We start from the raw sequence: 22,703 nt of genomic DNA, 5'->3' as shown, positions 1-22,703 counted from the left end.
GTGGGTCCCTCTAGCTCTTACCCAGGCGATGAAGGGTTGGGGTAATCAATGGCGATGAAGGAGATTCTATTGGCTGCAGTAAGGAGCTCTGGACTTAGGAGGCAAAGGTTCTTGTCAGCAATACCACCTTGTTTTCCACAGAGAGGTTTAGCCCAAGGTTACAGTGCTAGTGACAGAAGCCCTCAGTTGAACAGGTTTTGTATTTTTGCTTTGTTTTCACTACTACATGTGAACACCATGTGAGACATGCAAAAGCAGCAGTCCCAAACCTAGTAGCACTTGGTACACTCCAAGCATGTCCCCAACTGCCCATCTGCCTGGAGGTGTCAGGAAAGAACATGTCTTAGGGGAAGATAAAAGGAGTTGGGTTGGCCACCAGTTGTAGGCAAGAACAAATTATCCTAGACTGGTCTGGAATGTGTTGCTGTGATGAACTACTCCATCTTCCCTGAGAACCAGCTTAGAGGAAATGAAAGGGGAACAGAAAGGATTAACATTAGATTCAAGGCAGCAGTTTCTCCCAGGGATGATAATGGGACCCCTTATTCAGTGACCAAGGAAGGCTGTGGACTCATCCCCCTCCCTTCCACTTTTGAGGCCTTTGGGAATCCATCTTCTAGTCCCCACAGCCTGCTTTTAGAACAGAAATGAATGAAATGGCTTTAAAAAGTCTCCACCTTTCAGGTGGGAGATCTTTCCTCCGGACAGGTCTCCTGGGCTCTTTACTGCGGGTGCGGACAGCAGTCATTCTGGCTCCAGAGCCCTGGGGGAGAAACAGCAGTCATGGCATCTCTTGCAACACGCTCCCTGCCAAATTGATTCAAATTGGCTTGGATATGAACATATGATTAAAGGAGCAGCGCGATTCATTTATCAGGAGAGATTAAAGAGCGGCATCTGCGCAGCCTAGCTGGGGGACAATTAAGGAGCAAATCGCTAAGTGTCTGTGCCACCAGGCACAGGGGAGGGGGATTGGGGAAGGACAACTGGGATAATCTGCCAAGGGGATGCAAGGACAAAAGGAGGCAATTTTGGGGTCACTGCCTGCTCCTGCATTCTCTAGACACTATGGGGAGTCCTATAGGGCTTTGGTTCCCATCCTTGCCTCCTATTTAGGAGTGAGAGTAATCCTGAGGGTCTGCAATTAGAAAGAAGAATCTAGTAGGGCGGCTTTGAGCCTGGAGCAGGGAAAGATTTGCTTTGTTTCACAGGGATCACACACATCTTAGGGACCACAGCTACCATGACTGTACAGGTGAGGGCAGGAATTTAATAGAGCTCTCAAGTTGCACCCCAAATGAAGATGGGCTTCAGTAGCCCTGTAGGTCCCAGGACTCCTCTGGGGAGTTGCTGATGCCAAGAATTGTTTTCTTCCCAGCCTAAAGGCTAGCACCCTGGCCAAGGAGCTTTACTGAAGCTTTGAGAAGGATTGGTCATATGAGGTGATGTCCTTTGGCTTCCCCAGGTAGCCTGCAGCATGCTCTACCACCGCCTATCTTTCTCAAACTCAAGACCTTTGCAAAGAATCCTCTTTCTTCCAGGGCTGGGGCTATAGTTTGGCAGCAGAGTGCTTGCCTAGCATGTGTGAGGCATTGGGTTCAATACTCAGCACCACATAAAAATAAAATAAAGGCATTCTGTCCATCTACAACTAAAAAAAATTTTTTTTGTCTTAAATCCTCTTTCATCCCAACATGGCCTGTCCCAGCAATATCCACCTGTGTAAGTGCTATCCTGTCTTCAAGTCCCAGTCTAAAATAACAGCTCCTTTTAGAATCCTTTCCAAGTCCCAGTCTAAAATAACAGCTCCTTTTAGAATCATTTCCAGTCCCCCCTTTCCCAAAGAGAATATCTCTGTACATAACATGCCCAAAGCAACTTATTTGAACTTATATTATAGTCTATTCCACATTGGTCTTCCTTGTACAAGCCTTTGCCCACCCAAGACTTGCACATACTAGCAAGTGTAGTGCATATTTTGTGTTTCTGACTCCTCCACTAAAAGGGAGGGAATTTATCCATCTTGAGCATCTAGGACCATGCCTAGAGCACAGTAGGCAGTTATAAAATATTTCTCAACTGGTGAGCAAATGAATAAATGAATAATCCAAGTTTTCTAACTTTAGCAAAGTCCTTTACTCCCAACCAGGCATTGGAGGTTGAGGTCGGACTTTCCAGTGAACCAGAAGCTGGAGTTGGTGTTGGGGAACTTTTGGGCAGGTGGTAGGAGTTGGTCATACTATCTCCTGGGAGAAACAGAAAATGCACCTATTTTACAGTAGGAGTAAAAGATGTGAATGTCAGAACTGAACATGAACCAGCAGTTAAAGAAAAAAAAAAACACAACTTTGTTTTTACTACCTTTTCTTCTCTATTGTGGGGCAGCAGAGGGGGAAGTCTCTATTGTTCAAAATGGATCCATTTCAAACTTTTTTGACTTTCTGGGTGATTGACATCATTGGAGCCTCAGCATGAGGGCTGATACCCTCCCCGCCTCCCCACCAAAGCACTTGATTCCTGCAGTGATTATAACTGGCCACATTACAGAAATTAGAAGAGGAACAAGTGGGTGTTGTTTCTTCCCCGTGTGCATGAGGAGTCTCTTAGCTGTCAGTCTGGGGACAAGGCATGGACTAGGGCATGTGGGCAGGGAAGAAGACAGCACTTGCAGCCTATTCAAGTTGCCTTGTGGCCAAGGGAGGTTGAAGGCCAGAGTTCTGATCAAAAAGTCACCTTTGGAATGGCTAAAATTAAGCTTTAAGAAGGGCTTCATTTCCCTGATAAGTCGATACTGATCCATAATGGGGGAGGGGCAAGGGAAGAATGGAGGCACTTTGGATTGGGCAGAGAGGAGTAAGGGGAGGGGAGGAGGTACGGGGGTGGGAAAGATGGTGGAATGAGATGGACATTATTATCCTATGTACATGTATGATTGCATGAATGGTGTGACTGTGTGTCCTGTACAACCAGAGAAATGAAAAGTTGTGCTCTATTTGCATACAGTGAGTTGAAATGCTTTCTGCTGTCACGTGTAACTAATTAGAACAAACTTTTAAAAAGGGCTTGAATTAAAAAAAAAAAAGAAAAAAGGTAAGAGAAGATAAAACCCCTGCAGCTGGTGAGATTTAACAATCAAATGGACGATAATATTTCCTCATGGAGGCCAGGGGAGAGGAGGCTTGGACAACTCTGCCAACCTGAATTACAATCCACAGGCCCTCGGTGCAAAAGTTGGGGTTGTGTCATCCTCGACTAATCTCCTAATTTCCTCATCCTGCCTGCCCCAGATGACCTGCCAGGGTGGCACAGTTTGACATGGGAGAAGGCGAGAACAAGGTGACTCTCTGGTGTCCCCAATAGTCCTGCTTTTGCCTTCACCCCTGTGATCACAAGGGACTTTCCCTGGGCCTGAAGGAAGAGGCAGGAAAACTGGCATAGCCAGGAGGAAAAGGGGCTTTATTTCCATACATCAGGTAAATGGGGAGAGCACAGCCCAGTGAGTACAAACCAATTGCAGGAGAGAAGGGGGACAGCAGATGGGAGCGGCTCCAGGCACTGCCCTTGGCCCCCAAGTCTGGTGGAGTTGAGGGGATAACTTTTGGAGGGGGCTGGGACCGCTTGTTTCCAGGTCTGGGATAAGTGTGTGGGGGCAGGGAGATGATACCAGCTCAGGACACTGGGTGAGGACTTGTGTCTGACACACACTAGTATCAACGGACACTCCCATCTTCAGTGGTTCTGACCACAAGCCCTCAACCCCAGGCCTTTCTTCTCAATTTGAGCTTATGACCCAGGCAACTGGTACAGAGTAGAGGGAGGCAGTGCTTGGACAAGTCCCCAAGCTGGTGCAGGTGGAATGGGTTTACTATTAAATAGGTCATTGCACTTAACGCACTGATGAGACGGAGAGGGTGGGTGGGGGCTGGAAATTCGATGGCATTTATGTACCCCATCTGTGGAGGCTTGCTCAGCCCAACCAGAAGCACCTGGCAGCCCCTCCCCACACTGACTCTTAAGAACCTGGCCCCAGCTCTGCTCACCAGTCTTCCTGGCTGCACAGAGAAAGGACTGCACCCAGAAAAGTGGAGATGAAGAGATTTCCAAGTTGTTCCTGGGGGCCCCAGCTGCCACTGCAGCCGGCTCCCACTCTCAGGGATGTGGCTGTGATGGAGAAGTTGGATATTTAAATTAAGAAGTAAAAAGACAGCAGGCACTGAGAAGAGAAAGCCCTCGTCCCAAACCACTGGGAAGGAATTGCTGTTCCCTCCCCAACTCCTCCCCATGGACCCAGCAACCTTGAGTGGCCCAGTAGGCAATCTGTCCATCATCCCTGAGCAGGGGGCTGAGATGGAGGTCAATTTGCTGGCTCCATGCAGTGTCAGGCCACCTGCCACTGACCATGGTGGCCCTGGTAGAAGCCAAGAGTGTGGCATCTTTGAGGCAGGGAGGAGCAAAAAGTTCTCTTTTCAGAAACTCCTCTTTCTCCCACCTCTTCCACGTGAGGATGTCAGACACCCACAGCCTGGAAAGTCCCCCTGATAGCAGAGGGTCGGGGTATTTCCCATGCAGATCAGCAGTCATCGGGGGGACCAGTGCCCCACTGGTTCCTGGGAGAGATGCCCAGGCAGGCAGAGGCTGTGGGGTGTGAGGGCTGAGAGCCACTCCCTTGGGCTATGCATTGGTCTCCGTCAGCTTTGCCTCTGTATCGCTGTCACTCAGATAGTTGTGGGAGTATCGGGGTCTGGAGGTGCCGTCCACAGGGTCGTGCTCATCATCGGATCGGTCAGGGGGAAGGGGCTTCCAGTGGCTGGTGGGGCTGCAGGGAGAGAGGAGTAAGGACAAGGTCAAGGACAAAGGACACTTCTACCCAGGAGTACCAAATCCCTGTTAGAGCACTCCAAACACCAGACATTGCTAGGTGAAGACTTCTTGACTCACCTAGAAGACATTCAATATAGTTAGAGGAAGGAGCACACCAGTTCAACTCTGAGAACTTTAAAAACCCATAGGACACGGGTACTGGAGAACAGAGGTCTAGGACGTGAGTGGGTGTAAGAATCGCCTACAGAGTCCTGGGTCCTTCCTCTTAAAATTTTTGACTTGATAGCTCTTGGGTGGAACCCAGGGGTTCCCATCTTCAGCTTATTCCCCAGAAGATTCTAATGCAGGCCATCCATGAGCCACAGTGTTGGAGACTGGATGCTTACAGCCTGGCTAAGGTAGTGGCTCTCTTAAGCAAGTTATTCTAAAAAAGATGGCTTCTAAGAAAGAGGAGCTTTCCCCCATTGAATATTCCCAGATCTGAATTTCTTCTCCTAATCAGGGTTTCCTAAGGCCTGTGGGAACTTCTACTGTTGATCATGGCATCCTCTGTTAACAATAAGGAACGAAGCCTCAGGAATCGGGCTGCCAAGACCTTTGTTTCAGGGTGGCTCAATGGAAAAATCTCATAATCCCATTGAGTCTTCATCAGGTCCCTGGCTCTGGAAGCCTCCAGCTATCTCTCTGAAGATATGAAGAAGCATTATCCACTGGATGAAGCAGGATCATGACCTCTCACAAGGAAAGATGATATCATGTTCTACCCAGTTCCATTCACCTTCTTTTTTGTTTATTTCCCAAGGCCCAGGAGCTACCTTTCCCTCCTGACTATTAAAGTGCACTGTAATTTCAACACCATTTTAGAAAATATAGCCCAGTGTGACACCACTCCTACTGGGTCCCTGCTCTCGGCTGGGTCCTTAGAACTGCTGCCCTGCCCACTGCTCCAAGTGACAGAGGCCCACAGATCTGCCTACAGATCCTAGATATAGTCTACTTGGGCAAACAGGAATTCCATGATCTCTATTGCCTGCAATTCTGATTTAAGAATCTGAGGAAGGCCCTTGATTTACTGGTCCTTTTAAAGTTCTATCGGAGGAAACAAGTTTCTGTGAGAAAAAGTCACTTGGTTAGCTTCCCCCAAGGTGTCAGTGAGAGATCAGAAAGAATTCCATCACTGGATCTTCTTCTGTATGAGACACAGGCCTAGGCCCCCTGGATATGCTGTCTTATTCTGCACAGCAACCCTATAGGTTGGTATGGAGAAGCTGGTTCAAAGAGATGAAGCATCCTGCCCAAGGTCACACAGTCAGGATGTAAACCTGAACCTGAACTTCAAAGCCTTGAGAAAACTCCACTCTGCTGCTAGATTAGATACCTGAGAAGAAAACAAGATCAAACCTGCATTCTCCTGCTGGCCTGGGTGAGTGTCCAAGGGGTGTAAAAGACATGTATCTCGCTCTCTTCCCCTCCCCGAAGAGCCTGAGAGAATATATGTTTAATTATGCAAAATGGCTCAGGAATGGGGCAGTCTGGCTAATAGTTATTCTAGTTCTCATGAATGAATTAACATTTTTAAAGGAATCAGAATAGCACAAAACACACTTAGTACAAACTACATTGAACATAAATGAGTCTTATTTTGATGGAGCAGAGGTACTAAAGGACTCTGAGGTGACTCTAGGACAAAATTGTGAAACTCAATGATGGCTGTACAACACTGGGGAAAAAAAAACGGGGGTGGGGATTATTTTAGCTTTGGGGTTGTTTGAATTCTACATTATCAGGAGCCGGATTTTGTTTTCATTTTTTATACAGAATTTCTGGGCACCCAGTGCTAAAGATCTGCTGTTAGGAAAAGGAAGGCCTGGCTTTGAGGAAAGACAGTGGAGTTATTCTGTGGGCAGAGGGGGTGAGGTAGATGCCAGGGCTGGGATCCAGATGCAAATGAGGCACTGCTGGAGAGCCCAGCCCTCTGAATCAATCGCAGCCCTGTGCTCCTCGTCATTCCCTCACCACTCCCACATTCAGACACCTGGGTAAATGACAGCCAGGTTTCCACGCTGTTCTGTCGAGGTGATAGGCAGAGGCGGTAGCAGCTGGAGAGGTGGTAAATCCCACGTCTCTCTCTTGCCTGGGCTGTGGATGATGCACTAGATCTCTGTTTGGTTCTTCCTTGGGTTCTCTTTAGCCAGTCTCCTTAGTAGCTTATATGGCCACAGCCATCAACGGGCTAACAGTAGGCAGCTCCCTTCCTCCCCAGGGCAAGAGTCACGGCTGGCAATTGGAACATTTTAACCAAATTGTTTAAAAAGCTTTCCTCTCCACAAGCCAGTGTCTCCTGCTCAGCAATGTCACAAACAATTTGGTACATAAGCTAATTCCCGCTGGGAGAGCCCAGGGTGGCAGCTCCCCTCCCCTTGACTTTGCTATGGATGCTGAATCCGTGTTCCGAATTCTCGTTCCTCATCACCAGATGGGAAGCTAAGCTTTGGCTTTGGCTCTGTCTCTGTCCCGTCCCACTCCCACCCTCACCCTCACCCCTGGCAGAGTATTCACCCCAAAGCCACTTAATGCTGGGTGCCAGGGAGATCCTCCCTCTGCTGCTTTTTCTCTCCAGCTCCGTGCTGGTTGGCTAGGTTCTGGCTGGGGGCCACTCTACCAACAGTGAATGCAATCCTCCTCAGAGCCTAGGGAGAGAGTTTTAGGACTATTCCGGCTTCTAGCTGGACAAGACTAACTGAGCTGATGGGTGAAGGAGGAAAGAAGCTTTCTGTGTCTTTGTTCTTAATGATTTTCAGGTCAAGGGTGATGGTGGGCTGAGGGCACTAGGGTCTGAAATATGCTAGTTGCCCACCAGTTGGTGAGATGGCCTGTGTCTCCCCCTGGGAACGGGTGCAATACACAGAAGGGCCTGGCCTTCCATGCTTTCTAGACTTCCTCCTCCATCTACCCACTGACTTCCTGTCATGGGGGTTTGGGGCACTTAGCAGGGCTGCTAAGGGGAAGGCTGAAATAGTAGGCCAAATATTTTGACTCCTGTTTTTTCCCACAATGGAGCTGACAAGGAGACCCTAATGCAATTGAGATGCTTTACAAAGCACCCTGCAACCATCTGCCACAGGGGGAAAGTGACAGAGCAGAGCTGAGCCTAAGGGTTTCAGAGCAGCTCATGCCCAAGGAATGAATTGGCCATGAGCCTGATCTGGGTTCAAGTTCCATCACTCCATCCACTCCCCCAATTCCATTCCATTGCCTAAGGTAACTTGCACTTCCATTTGTTCCATTCCTTAAAGGGACCTTCCTTTGAACCCTTTGGTATAACTAAGCTAAAGTCAGTATTTGCCCAGCTGCTTCACAGTACAAGCATGCAACAGGTGTGTGTTAGTTCATGCATCTGGGGAACAACTGCCTGAGCCCCTGGGGGGTACACTTTGGGGTTATACCTCCTGGGAAGCAGTAAGCTTACCCTGGGAGAGTACCATGTCAAAAACAGCTTCATATAACCAGGATGATCTAAAATGTCACCGCCCACCAGGGTAACTGGCAACAATGGGATCCCAGTGAGTCAGGCTCTGCCTCTCTTCCATAGTGGGGGTGTGGGCATAATGGGCCTAACTGCTAGATCTCCCTCCCCACAGGGAGAAGAGCTGGGGGAGGTAGGAGAGGCAGGAGAACCAGGAGGGGGCTGTCACTCAACAGCTGCTAATTTCTATTCATTAGAACTTTACAAGATGAGCAGAACAGAGGTGACGCCCATGTGTGGGCTGCCTGCAGGTGGGAGGGTTGGGGAGGGCGTAGGGCATCTCCTGGGTCTGCTGTAGGGTGTGGTGCAGTGTGGGCTGCAGCCCTCTGACCCTTGTCCTCCCAGACTTGAGATTCATGCCAGGGAAGAAGGTGGGGGGAGAGCAGACCAAAAGGCCACGCAAGAGTTAGTGGCCACTGATGCACCAACCCACAGCCAGGGTATCAGTTAGGGAGGGCCCTTTTCTGGGCCCAGCCCTATGGGGACATGAACAATAGCTCTCAAACAGGTGCTGTCTGGCATTCACATGTTGCCCACGTGCTCTGCACTGAACTGAATGGAGAAGTAGTTAAGGCCAAGAGTGTTGGAGTTAAACACATGCCATTCAGCTCCTGACAATATTAGTTCCCACCTGTGTGACCTTGGTAAGGGACTTAACTTCTCTGAGCCTCAGCTTTCTCTTCTCTGAAACAGGGCTTTTCACATCTTTGTCATGAGGTTATCATGAGGATCAAGAATAAAGCATGGGAGGCTGTGGTTGTAGCCCAGTAGTAGAGAGTTTGCCTAGCATGTTTGAGGCACTGGGTTTGACCCTTAGCACCACACAAAAATAAATAAATAAAATAAAGGTATTGTGTGTCCATCTACAACTTAAAAAAAAAAAAAAGAATAAAGTATGGCACAGTCCCTGGCCCAGGGTAAGGACTTGGTATGTAGGAGATATAATCCACATCACCAGTGAGTTGAGAGACTGGCTCAAGATTTGGAGTGACTAACCGGTTTAGCTGGTCCCTGATCTCTGAGGTAGCCACAGGGCTCTCCAAGGCCAGGCCAGCCCAAGAAGAATGCAGATAGGACCTGAGCTGGTGGCAGGTAGGGAAGGGAGCAAGTTAGTTTGTGCTGAGTGGGACACACCATGCTGCACTCCACGCCAGATGCCACCTACTACACTAGTCGCTCTCAGGTCGGTACAGGTACCGCATCATCAGACTGTCCACCTCTTTCTTGCGCTTCTTCTCCTCCTTCCTCGACTGCCGGAGCGTCTGCCCGGCCTCCTCACTTTCTGGGGCAGGACCCTTCTTCACGCTTGACCCACTGTGACCTGAGACAGTTGAGCCACTGGATGAGGATGAGGAGGAATCAGACTCTGTCTCGGTTCTCTTTCTTCTCGATTTGGACTTCTTTTTGTTCTTCTGAGAGCGCCCCTTCCTCCTCCGCTTGTGCTCTGAGGAGCCTTCGGAGCTGGAGCTGGAGCTGGAGCTGCTCCTTCTCCTCCTGTGCTTGCTCCGGCTCTTGTGTCCACTGCGTGTCCTAGAGACATCAGCAGCTGAGGCAGAGCGGCGGATGCTGGTGCCACGTTCTGGGGAACCCAGTCGGGCGCTTCGGGCACTTTGGATACTCTTGCGATCGTCCTCCTCAGAGTCAGGCTCTAGGCTGCTTCTCTGGAATGGGACAGGTTTGTAGCTCAAGACCTCATTGATGGCAGCCTCCAGGTCTGGGTCCAGGTAGGAGCGACGGCTGACAGGACGGACGCTAGAACTGAGCGGCTCATCAGTGGCTGAGGCCAAGCCCCGTGGCTGGGGTGGCACGGACAGACTTCGGGCCAGCGATGGATGGCTGAACTCTGAGTGTGCCTCGCTCAGGGCCACACTGGCTCCATCATCCCATTCATCCAGACAGCTCCGGCCCAGGGACATTCGGGAGTCGGGGCTCTCCCGGCCCAGGCCTGAGGCTCGGCTCCAAGATGGGCTGAGAGTCCTGGCCAGGCCTTCAAGCCGGGAGGTGCTGCGACGGGAGCTGGGTGAGCCTGACAGCGAGAAGCTCAGGGCAGAACGGGCCCCATCCTCCCCAGAGCCACGCCGTGTGGCAGAGGAGGCCCGGCTGACGGGCGCAGAGACCGTGGAGGCCCGGTCAAAATCTGAACCCCACCGCTTTTCCAACCCCCGGCCTGCACGGCTTCCAACCTCTGAAAAGATGGAGCCACATTCATCAGGCTCCTTGGACCTCCGGCCCTGGCCCGGCTCTTCCCTGGGACCCTGGCGGGCTTTGCGGGGGGGCCTCTCCGGGGAGGTGGCGCGCTCACTCAGGGTGGTGAAGAGTGAGTCCTCGTCCCCCGTGCCCCCGATGGAGTCCTTCAGGGTCAGCCGTTTTCGATAGCTGAGTGAGCTCAGCACCGAGGCTGGCCTCTCCTCCACCCCCTTGGCATCCCTGGGGAGGCTGTTGAGGGCCGTTCTGAGTGGGGAGGGGAGGAGATAACCAGGAGTGGATGCAGAGAAGGAGGGAGGGAGGGAGAGGGAGAGAGAGAGAGAGAGAGAGAGAGAGAGAGAGAGAGGGGAACAGGCATTAAACCTCGAGAATAAAGACACAGGGGGAGGGAGGCAAAAGGAGGAGAAAACGCAGCAGCCCTGGCAAAGTGGTGGTGAGAACGTTGGAGGAAATGAAGCAAAATAATTTGCGTCAGTGAAAATAGCTTCATGGAGAATGTCATGTAAATTAGACTATTGTTCTATTTCATCACTTTTCCCCCCTCTAAAACGTTTAGTTCAATTTATTTCATTGTCAACTACCTGGAGCCTCGTGCCACACTGTGGTGAACGGCAGTGGGGCGGGGGAAGGCGACATTATCTGCAATAACAAAATGCTGTTTGGCCGAATAAATTAAACCAATTAGAGGGGGCCACTGGGTACTGGTGGTGAGGGCCTGGACTTGGGGACGCGGCCTCAGGGAGTTGCAGAAGGGGGAGGAATACTACTTTTTCTACCCAGTTGGGGTTGGAGGCTAGGGAAGGATGTGCCCCGAAGGTTAAGGATAGGGAGGGGGAGGTGTGTGTGTGTGTGTGTGTGTGAGAAAGAGAGAAAGCAAGCAGGGAAGTGGCTATGGGAGGGAAAGAGGAGGGAGCAGAGGAGGACAGCTCTTCCTGCCTGCTGCTATGCTGGTGAGTAGGAAATGAGAAAGGTGAGACCTGGCTTCCTAGGGTAGCTGTCTATACCATCAGAAGACTATGACTGGCTAGAAAATAGGGTGCAAGTGTCCCTATGGATGGGTGTTAGTAGGAAGTCTGTGGGGGCCAGAGATTAGAGGAAGGAGAGAATGGGCAGAGGATAGAAGTGTACCCATGCAATGACAGGACTCAGGAACTGGTGCCTATTCGTACCATTCCTATCAGAATAGCAGAGATCCAGAGTGCCCCTGTTCAGGTTGTGGGGTCCAGAGTCCCTTGTGTCACATCCCAGTCTTGATTCCAAGGGCTCAAACAATCATGTAGCCCTATCAAACTTGTTGAATGAATAAGAGGGGGTGAAGTTTATCGAGCCCTGGGTCTAGCAGGAAAACATTGCCTGGGAAAAATAAGGGAGACACGCCTGGCTAAAAAGCCAGCCTCCTCTTGTGCTTATTCTGTGGGCCAGCAGACACCGAGCCTCTCATGTGGACAGCAGGAGAGCCACACAGATAGTGTGAGGCCTGCCCTCTCCGCACCAACGTACTGCTCAGTCACTCCTGGTGCCCCAGGATGGCTTTCCTCCCAGCTCAAGGCCACGTGCTCACCTGGAACTCTTCAAGCTGCCATCATCAGAAGCTGCCTTGGAAGGTCCCTTGTTTTTTGACAACCAGGACTTGACCCCATCGACCCGGTCCTCCAGCTCTGAGTCCACATCCGAGTCCCCTTCACTGTAGGTGTGAGGAGCAGAAAGGTAGGCAAGGCTAGGCAGGTGGTGACCACAAGAGGGAGCCGAAGGGGGAGATGGTATGTCTTGGGCAGGGGTGGGAGAAGAGAAGCATGCACGTTGGTGAGTTAGGGAGGAGAACAGAAAGGTTAGACAGCACACCACTCGCAAGGAGCCTGTCCCCTCTTGGCAGGCCACACTGCATGAGAGACACCAAGAAGATCCTGAGAGCATGGAGACAACCCTATCCCTGGTATCAGTGACAGGTTATTCAGCTGATCAACCCAATGAAAATGACAAGGAGATCATCCATCAGCAATTACAGCCAAATGGCTCTTTTGGTTAAAATCAAGACCCTTCAGCTGTTTTTTGAGTCCTGTGCTGCTATTTGTCTGCCATGCCCTAGATGGTGGTTACTGCTGCAGCCGTTCTGTGTGCTTTTATTTATTTGTTTGTTTATTTTTGGAACTGGGAATCGAACCTGGGGTTGCTTTACCACTGAGCTATATTCCCAGCCCTTTTTTATCTTGAGACAGGGTCTTGCTAAGTTGCGTAGGGCTGGAAAGTTGCTAAGGCTGACCTCAAACTTGTGATCTCATGTCACTGAAATTACAGACATGTGGCACCACACCTGGCTCTGCATGCGTACCAGAGAGGAACTGCAGGCCCCAGAGTAGGAAAAAAGGGTTTCACATGACTTCAAGTTAGCTTGAACCTGGAGGTCTCCTTAGCTGTTGGCAACACCAACCTGGGCACTAGGGTAAGGAGGTATTGGCCATATCCCAGACCCACCTTGTGGCTTCCCTGGCCCTTATAAATAGAGAAAGAAAAAGGAGAACAGGGAGGCATTTGCATCTTCCAGGTTAGGGAAGGCAAAGGCTTCGGGATCCAGATTGCCCCAAGAAGCCCAACTGGGCTCAGGAAGTCCCAGAAAAAGGCTCTGATTCTCCAAGCCTCTCCTCCCTTCCTCAGGCAGCCTTTGGCCCTTGCTTCCCACTACTGCTTCTAGCCAGGCTGACCTCAGGACTTACAGGAAAGCCCCAACAAGGCAGATTCTGAAGCTGGAGTCACAGGTAACCCCCTCATGAAGCTGTTGGGTCTTAGAGACAGCTTCTAAGTGAGAATGTTTTTCAAATTCTGCAAAATGTCTGCTCACCGAGTTCCCTGTTACAGATAGGCTGGGATTTCTCCTTGATAAAAATTTCCTTTCATCTGTGTCAACAGGAGCGGCCCTGTTCCTGAATTATGTTCTTGAATAAATAGCCACATAGCCCATACGCGCACACACACACATACACACACACACACACCACTACCATTGCCACCAGAGGAAACCACCAGACTCGGTTCTGGGGACCGTGAGAGAGCCTGACTCATGGGGAGGGGAATAAAGAGGCATATTTTATGGGCTTCCGTCAAATACAGAATTATAACAAAGACGAGGCTGGCTGATGCCCCGGGTAAACAGGAGTTTAGCAGACAACCCCAAAACCGCTAATGCAAGCCCTGTGCCCATCCGAGCCTGGCAGATTTACTGTGGTGCATGGGCCCCATGGAACGCCAATACCACCTGATTTATACACCCGTGCAAAAAACCTCCCTCTGTAGCTTCAGAGCTGGTAATTTATCACCGCCGTTCATAACCGTATTGATTGCCCTTAGAAAGGAGGTGCTGTATGCATCGCGAAATCTATGTCTACATGTTAAAAGCGTTTCTGTATAAATCTCCCTTAATACTGCACTGTTTACTGCTTTCATTAAGGTTATGGCAATAACAACTGTATCTCTAAGTAAATCGAAACATTATTTTTCTGCCCGCCTTAGCATGCTCGCTCGATAACTTGGAGCTGGGGCCCAGAGAAGCTAAGAAAGGAACCATACCACCTCTCTGCCATCAGCGGGATCCAGTCAGAACCACACGTTCCCGTGCACCTGCGTTGAGAGCATGCTGGCGTGTGTGTGTGTGTGTGTGTGTGTGTGTGTGTGCGCGCGCGCGCGCGCGCACATATGCATACAAGCGTGAATGTGTGTGTGCCTGGCACTGGTTGGGAATATGATATTAAATGCGCATTTTTTTAAATATTTATTTATTTTTCTAGTTTTCAGCGGACACAACATCTTTGTATGTGGTGCTGAGGATTGAACCCAGGCCGCACGAATGCCAGGCAAGCGCTCTACCACTTGAGCCACATCCCCAGCCCCTTAAATGCGCATTTTATCAGCCCTTGAAGTTCCGACTGCCCAAGGATGGCAAGGCTGGAACACACATGGGACACATAGATGTGGGCCCAGAATACGAATTTTCCTCCTTACATTCAGAACAGCAATTGGGCTGAGAGGCTGGCCTGCTTGCCCTCACTTCCCCTTTAGTTGCAAGCATCCAAATGATGTTCGGGTTCTTTTCCTTAAATAATCAGGCCCGTAAACAAACTCCAGGGGCAGGCAGGCTCAGGGGGCAGTTGAAATTTTAAATGGTTGGAATTAAACCTTGTGTCAAATACAATTTATGTCCAGGCTCATGTGCTATTAGTTAACTGGGAGCCGAATCGCGGGGGAACAAACAAACGGAGACAGAACGGTGGGGGATATTAATTGTGTGTGACAACTGGGCTCCAGCGGCCCTCTATCACTGTTACACACTATTACATTTATCATTAGCTCTCACTGAGTCCTTTGCACGGCCGCCAGCCCATCCTGGCCAGGGGAGGAGGCCTGCCAGGCAAGAGAGTGGGGGAGGAAACCCAGTGCCATGCTGAAAAAACAACCTCCAAAAACAACCCTGTCGAACTTGACAGAGGATCAGCCGGATCTGCCTGAAGGCCTACACATCAGCATCTGCTGTCCAGCTCCCACCCAGAAAGAGAGAAAAGAAGAGAGGGGTGGATTTCCTGGCTTCTACTGTCTGATAGACAGCACCAACAGACACCCAGGGCCTCTGTCCCAGGTGCCCACAGTAAGCAAAGTAAATACAACTGGCCTTGTTTCCTTCCCCTGCCATGGCAGAGTGGCCAGTGATTAGCTGCCTGAGTGCTTTCTCCAAACAAGCAGTTTCAGATACCCCTCACCTCTACCCTTCTCTGCCAGAGGACGGTGGTAGACCTTCAACACGAAACATACTGCTCTTTTCAGGCAGCTCAGGCTCCAAAGGAGCCTAAGGATGTAGACAAACTGAGCCAGAACAAGCATCGCTCCAGAGAGACAGACAAGGGAGGTGGGCACACTTGGCTATAAGGGAGCGAGGGCTGGAACTGAGGAAGGTAGGCTGGAGTGCTGCCCCAAGAAGCAAAGCATTGCTTTCTGATGGGGCCTCCATCCTGCCTGTATCCTCCCTCCATCCTGTGCCCCATCCTTCCAAGGAGCACGCTCCACTGCCCGCCTTCTGCCTCTGGACAGTTCCCGCCTCCCCTGAGGACAGTCAGCAGTGTTAGCATTAGAGACCAGCTAGGGAGAAGAGTGTGGGGAGACCCATGTGTCCACATGCGGCATGCAGCAGGGACCCCTGGAGGGAACCCCGTGTTAGGGGTGGTTAGACATCCACCAGGAGAGGCAGAGAGCGCATGCGCTCCAGTCCTCACAGTTTATTCTTTCTTTTCTGATACTTTGTCACCATGTCCTGCAAACTGGAAACAGAAAATAATAGTGGGCAGGGAAGCCAAAGGAAGACAGAAAAAAATCAATGGGCAAATGGAGGCAGGCCCCCCCAGCCAAGGCCCTCTCTTTCCTCATCAAGAGAGGGCTCTGGTTAGCTGAGACCAGGCCAGGGCATGAGTGATAAGTGTTGTCCTTAGAACCTGGCTTGGACCACGCCTGGAAGCCATCCCCCACCCCAAGGAGCTGGATCTCTGGGCCACCTAGATCTGCCTGCAGGATGGGGCCTGGCCCGGAGGTGGGAGGAGCAGGTCTGAGGTCCCTCGGGGGCTTCTTCAGGGCCTGGCCTCATCCCTGCATTGCTGGTCTTCTCACTTTGTGACTCTCTCCTCAGCCTGGGACTACAAATCTCTCTCTCCTAAGCCATTCCCTGGGTGGGTTTTATGGGAGAAAATCTCTGGCACAGTAACAAGGCATCACAGCCTTTAAATCTCTGCTCTCTCCAGAGTGGGGCAGGCGCCATCGGAAACACAGCTAAACGGGGGAATAACTCATCTTGAACAGGCAGAGCTAGAGAGCCAGGTCCTTCCGAGGCCTGGGGAGAGAAGGAGAGGAGACCCCTTACCTAGCATCTAGCCTACCCTTTGCCCCTCAGGCCGGGGTCCAGGCTGGAATCTGATAGCAAGGGGAGGGTGGGTTGGTGGCTTGGTGGGGGACACAGAGGTTGCAACTGTCACCTGGGGCCTCATTCCAGAGGTGGTCAAGAAGGCCTCCTTGCTGGCCATAATGCCACAGAGGCCACTCCTCACCTGTTTATGAGGTCCTCATTCTCATCACTCTCCATCTCGTCCTCAATGGCAGCCTGCAGGTCCCCGATGCGCTTGAATGCCAGCTTCAGGTCAGCCTGCAGGCTCTGGTTAGCAGCTTCCAGACTCTCCAGGTCCATCTCCTAGGAGGGAAGGTGGGAAGTCCAGTGTGCAGAGGGCCATTCTCTCCTCCAGCAGCCCCAGATATTTACTTTGTGGGCACCTCAGGTGGGGACTCTGGGTATTGTACAGTCAGGTGTTAGAAGCCTAGGAAATCCAGCCTTCTTTTCTTTTCCCTTTCTCTGCCCAGTGGGAGCTGGGCAGTGGATATAGATGTCTACAGTAAGTCTCTCTTAGCCGGCAGAAGCTACCTGGGTGTGGCTATGAGCTCCAGGGCCACTGGGCTGGTAGGGCCTGGCCTTACCTGATGGAGACTCTGGTGCTACCCTTGGCTCTCCAGCCTGCCCTCAGGACTGTCCTCCTAACATGCTCCTCCCCACTCCCATTCTCTGAACCATGGTGTCTTTGCAATCCCACCTCCTAGCCCAGAATGAGGTGTGTAGCCAGTGCTACTCAGGGGGCCTCCACTGTGGGGTCTGGGGAGCAGGAGGCCTACCAGTTCATGCTTCTTGCGGCTCGCCTCAGCCTCCTTCCTGGCGAGCTCACCCATCTCCTCCTTGGTGTCCCGGAGCTGCCGCTGTAGCCTCTTGTTCTGTTCTTTCTCCCGGTTCTCTGCTGCAGCGCGCTGATCCCGTTCCTCAGTCAGCTTCTCCATGTTTTCCTTGAGCCGGCTGGCCAAGCTCTGGGTGGTCAGGTAGAAGGAAAGACCAGCAGGTAGGCCCATTGGCCAGGCAGGGCAGGAGCAGCAGGGTTCTGAGCCTTTGGCTAAGCTCTGGTTCTGCCACTCACTGGCTATGTGGGCAAGGAAGTGAAAACAGGGGTGGGGGGTTCCTTTGCTTTTCTGAAAAATGTGGAGGATGACAACTGTCTTGATGGTCTTTTGAGGATCTAATAAGGCAGTGAATGTCAAGGCACTTCAGAAGAGAAAGTGTTGAGGTCATTATTATCACTACCAAGATTGAGGGAAGTTCTGGGCAGAGCCAGGGCCTATCATGTAAAAGTCTCCTCCATGGTCAGTAGGACCACGGAGGAGACACTGAACCCAGAAGCCCCAAAAGCTAGATCCTATGCTCAGAGATACTTGGCTTTATTTAGAGTTCCCAAGATTAAGAGGAAACTAAGCAGTCATCAGTTTCCAAGCAGACAGCCATCTCTCTAAACCCACGGGTCTCTCTACTTCCAGAAATCTGAACATGTTTTTCCTGGACAGGAAGGAGGACACTGAGCAAGAAATGAGCTGGGAGTACAGTGTGTGAGGGAAGGACCCTGCATCTGGATCTAATCCTGCTCTATCACTGATGGGGACCTCTTAATCCCTATGTCTCTAAAGTAACAGACCCAGGTTATAGGATGACTGAGGGTCATTTGTGATCAACACTGATGGCTGTAAACCACAACATTACCTTTCTGAGCAAAAGGTAACCTGAGGGAAGGACTGGGGCCCAAGAGAAAAGGGGACAAACCTAGCAGCTCGGCCCTATTGCCACCAGTCCAATGGCCTCTTCTGCCCCCTGACAGGTTTGTGACCTCAGGCAACCCATATAACGCTTTCCTGTATGTGAAATGGTGACTGAAATATTACCAACTGTCTTGCAGCAGTGGAAGGCAGAAAATGAACTACTAAGTTTCTATAACTCTTGCTAGCTCTCATGAGGACTGGGACCCTGTCTGGAGAAGTTCAGCCAGACTCCCTCTTACATCAAGTTTATCAATGCCCTCAGGTGTCCACCTGTTTCCATTCCTCCTCTAGTGCCTGCTCTGATGACTGAGCAGCTGAAGGACAAGGAAGCAGGGATGCTTTTCAGTGACCATACCCATGAACACAGTTCTGAGGCAGGACGGCTTAAACAAATGTTGATAAGCTTGGGAAGGAGGAGAACTTCCAAATGAGACAAGAGGGGCATAAACACAGAGAAAGAATTCTGCCTGCCTCTCTCTCTCTCTGTTAGGGCTGGAACATGTTGGCTTAGGGAGATTGGAGAGAAAGGACTGACGTGGAGAACAGAGATTCCACTGGGAGAAAGGAGGGAAAAACAGAGAAGGAAAGAGGTCAACCTCAACAAGAGTGTTGGGGGGGGAGGGTTAAAAAAATGAAAAAGAGAGAAAAGAAGAGGAGAAAAGAAGAAAGGGGAAGAGGGTAAGAAAGAGAGACAAGATCAATGAGAGGAAAAATTTAAAGGGAAAAAAGAATAGGTCAATAACAGAAAAATGAATAGAAACGGAGAAAAAGCAGAGGTGGGAAGGGTGGAAGGAAGGGAAAAAGGGAATGCAAAGGGAAGGGGAGAGGAGGAGAGAGCGGTGAGATGAGAACAGACTTCAACCCTTGGAGCAGTGGCGCCATCCGCTGCATATTTATGACCCTGCCAGAGAGCCAAGTGAGGGGGACAGGCGGGGGGAGCTCGCCGTGGAGGAAAATATGAAGACGAAAAGCTAAGCTGCTCTGGTCCCTTGGCAGAAAGCAAGCACGGAAACAGAATGTAAAGCAGGCAGGCTCTATGGTGCCCAGAGAGCAGGCCGGGCGGGTGGGAGAAGGGCCCCCGCTCCGTCAGCTGGCCTGGCAGCTTGGCAGAGGCCTCTGAGGAGTGTCCCTGGCCTGCCCAGCCCTGTGGAGCATGCGTGCCTCCAACTACTGGGGCAGTTCTCCCCTGCTTGCTGCGGACCCGTAGCTGAACCTACCTCCAGCCGCTTCACTTGGGTCCTTTCAAACTCCAGACGTGTCTCCAGCTCCCGGATCTTTGCTTCCTGCCTGCTCACCAGGGACTTGTCCACCATAGACTGCTCTAGAAACTCCACTTGGCTCTGGAGGGCTTGTAGCTGGAGTGGAGTGGGGGGGGGGAGCAAAGGAAGAAAGAACTGAGCCCAGAAATGGGCGGGGGGGGGGGCAAATCTGGGGTAGAGTCTGGGGCAGGCGATATCACCATGGTGACCCGAAGGCTGAGGCAGGGAGGCATGCTGAGGGGAAGGTGGGAGGAGGGGGCCACAGGCATCCCTCACTGCCCCAGCGCTTGGCACAGATCTTGCCCTTCGGAGAGAATGGAGAATGCTAAGGACCAGAGAGGGAATAGAAATGTGAAATGAGGCAGCCAAAGCCAAAATGTCTGCTCTGGTGATATGGCTGCAAGCCTAGTTCTTCTTGCTAGTTTATATTACTACTTGGAACACAGATGGTAGAGGGACACACTTTCCATACTCTGAGCTTAGGGGACCATCCTCACAGAGTGACCCTGCACCATCTCTATCAAGGGAGTCCCCAGTGCCCACCTTCTCCTGCAGCTCCTGTTTCTCCTTGTTGGCTTCCTCTAGCTGAGCTTGTAGATCACTCATCTGTGCCAGGTCCCTGGAAGCCTGAGAAAACGGTGAGAACATGGTGTACAGGATCCCGCTAAACACAAGTCCAGGGCCCCCGCTTCCACTGAGGGCCTGGGCACCCTGACTCCCACACTGTAGCCATCCTAAAAAAAGTGGCTAAAAGGGGGACCCAGAAGGTGATCCAGAAGAGCAGTGACTGGTGGGTTGCATGGTGGGACACTCCTGAGGAAGGGGTACCTGAGCCACTGCAGCCTTGTGCTTCTTCATCAGCTCATTCATGTCCTCCTGATCCTCTTCTAGTCGGTTCTGGATCTCATTCTTCTCACGCTGAAGGCGGCTCAGCTGCTCCTCCAGCTGGATGAAGGCAGAGACAGCTCAGAGGGCAGCAGGCTTGGCATGCCTGAAGGCCCCAGGTGGCAAGTCCAAACCTGCCCCCATGCCACCTCCTCTAGGTAGGGGTGGCAGTCAGGTGGGGAGATGATGATGGGCTGGGTCACTGACTGGAGTGAGTTCCAGGACCAGTGGTACTCAGGGAGCTGTTCGACATGCTCTGGGTAGGGAGAGGAGGAAAGGGCTGTCTGGGCAGGATAGGCAGGCCCTTGGCTTCTGTGCTAAATGACAGCTGCTTTCTGGCAGCTCTTTTGAGGCTAATGAGAAGACAGAAAAAGTCTTCCCAGAACAAATGACCCGACATCCTGGCACTATCAACCTAGCCCCTGACCTATGTGTACTCTGCCTGCTTCAGGCCCCAGAGAAGGACCCTTCAAGGTGATGATGACCCCTGGCTTGGATTCTCATTTCCCCTGGGTCATCCAGCCCCCACAGCCAGTCCACTCTTGGGGGAGGGGAAGAGGACAGCCAACAGCAGCTTCAGGAAATGAATGACTCTATTAGCCTGTAATTCCAAACCAAAATGACTGCGTTGGCTCCTTCTCTGCCCCATCCATCTTGTTACTGGGCTGTGGGGAGCTGGGGAAGCCTCCGCCAAGAAATTTATTAACTCGGATTTAAATAAAATGGTAATTTTATAACAGCCTTTTTTAACACAATTAAGGAATTTGAATTACTCACCTGAAAACTGCTGAAGAGCACAAATGTCAGGAGGATAAATCAAGCCCATGAGATTGGCATCTCTGGGCAGCAGGGCAACTAGCTAGGGGGCCATGAAGCCAACGGCCAAACCCAGCCTCCTCCCTTGCCCCATTTCCAGCCCAAGGAGGTACCAGTGGCCGCATCCCGGTAGTGAATTCTCTGCCGATGGATGGGCCGTGGGAGAGTGGGGAATTAAAAGAGAGGCATTAAATAAGAGCTCTAATTAGCTGCCGCTTGGGCTTGTCAGTGGGCTGGGCATGGGGAGGGGAGGGAAGCTGAGCCATCCCATCCTCTTATCGGTGCTTCTGCTAATCTCCAGGCACCTGTTTACATCCCTCAGCCACATTAGCTGCCTTTATTTATGGTGCTGGGGCCTGTGGCCAAGTGGCCAAGCTCCTGAAAGCAGGTGGTTAAACAGGGAGATGGGCCTTGGATGTCTCCTTTCTCCAGGGCCTGTGCTCTGAGTGGAGAGAGGCAGAGGATAGGAGACCACTGTCTTTGCAGAAAGCCCTGGCATGAAGAAACCCATCTGGGGTGAAGGCAGCCACTATCATGATTCTATTTTCCCTCCCCCCAATCTCTGCCATGGACACCTGGACCCTTACCGCTGTCTTGGCCTTGACGATGTCATCAATCTGCAGGTGAAGGTCTTCGATCTCTACCTCCATTGCTTTCCGTGCTTTAACAGCTGCTGCACAAGTGAACTCTGACTCCTCCAGCTGGACACAGAGCCACCCCACCCCAGGGAGAAACATCAGCCACTCCCAGGAGGCAGGAGGGATGTGCAGGGTGCTCAAAGGGCAGAGGGGGCCCAGACGCTCTCTTCCTCCTCTACTCACTTCAGACCCAAGGCCACAGCCATGCTGTGGTACACACACAGGCATTCCTCCCACAACAGGGGTGTGGGCACCAGGCCATGCCCATACCACCCCAGGGTTTGGCAGTCAGGCTGCACAACATACAAAGACCCTGGGGGCTTTGGTTGCTACAGAGGACTTCTCCCCACATTCCTGTCACTCTCCTTCCCAAGGACTCAAGAACCCATGAGAAGCGAGAGAGAGATAAAAAAAAAAAAAACTAAAAACAAGCTCCCTTGTTCCTGGAACCAATAACTTCCTTTCAGTAAAGATACCTGGTTCTTTAGCTGGGCGATCTCCCTCTTGCTGGGGGCGTTGTTCTTCAGGTGGTCCAGCATGATCTGGGCATCTGCCAGCAGGGCCTTGGTGCGCTTCAGATCTTTCCGCAGCCGCTTCTCTGACTCAAAGTCCCGCTGGCTCACCTGGTAGACACCAACAGTTGGGACTCTGGGCTTTACCACAGGGCCTCCTCCTGTCTTTCCCAAGTCCACTCTTCATCCCTGCCCTCATTCTCAGGGTTTCCCAAATGAGCAAGAATACTGAATATGCTAGGATCACACCAACCAACATACATTGGCCTGGGTGTGCCAATGCCCCAGAGCAGCACAGGTGGGGACTCTAGAGCTCTCCTCAACCTCATCCATCCCAGCTTCTTGGGCCCAAGACTGCCCTCTCAATCCCAGGCTGGTGGGACAGGCA

General features: G+C 51.5%; 1 protein-coding gene across 9 annotated transcripts in view; it reads right to left on the bottom strand.

Annotated features, from left to right (window-relative positions):
* Positions 1-3,437: 3,437 nt before the first annotated feature.
* Positions 3,438-22,703, bottom strand: part of MYO18A (myosin XVIIIA) — a 98,204-nt gene continuing 78,938 nt past the window's right edge. For 5 of the 9 annotated variants that reach the window (XM_081270402.1, XM_081270395.1, XM_081270396.1 and 2 more), the window contains 11 exons: positions 22,280-22,426; positions 21,753-21,866; positions 20,293-20,409; positions 20,008-20,091; positions 19,423-19,560; positions 17,243-17,428; positions 16,630-16,769; positions 15,808-15,852; positions 12,114-12,236; positions 9,513-10,798; positions 4,677-4,816 (listed from right to left, as the gene is read on the bottom strand). In XM_081270402.1, coding sequence (XP_081126528.1) covers positions 9,517-10,798; positions 12,114-12,236; positions 15,808-15,852; positions 16,630-16,769; positions 17,243-17,428; positions 19,423-19,560; positions 20,008-20,091; positions 20,293-20,409; positions 21,753-21,866; positions 22,280-22,426 — 2,376 coding nt within the window. In that variant the 3' untranslated portion in view covers positions 4,677-4,816; positions 9,513-9,516. Of the gene's footprint in view, positions 4,817-9,512; positions 10,799-12,113; positions 12,237-15,807; positions 15,853-16,629; positions 16,770-17,242; positions 17,429-19,422; positions 19,561-20,007; positions 20,092-20,292; positions 20,410-21,752; positions 21,867-22,279; positions 22,427-22,703 lie in introns of all 9 variants that reach the window. The other 4 variants (XM_081270399.1, XM_081270400.1, XM_081270401.1 and 1 more) reach the window with 2 other exon arrangements.

Source organism: Spermophilus citellus, assembly GCF_964194105.1.
Source record: "Spermophilus citellus genome assembly, chromosome: 17".
Lineage (NCBI taxonomy): Eukaryota > Metazoa > Chordata > Mammalia > Rodentia > Sciuridae > Spermophilus > Spermophilus citellus.
This window is presented reverse-complemented; position numbering and strand designations above follow the sequence as displayed.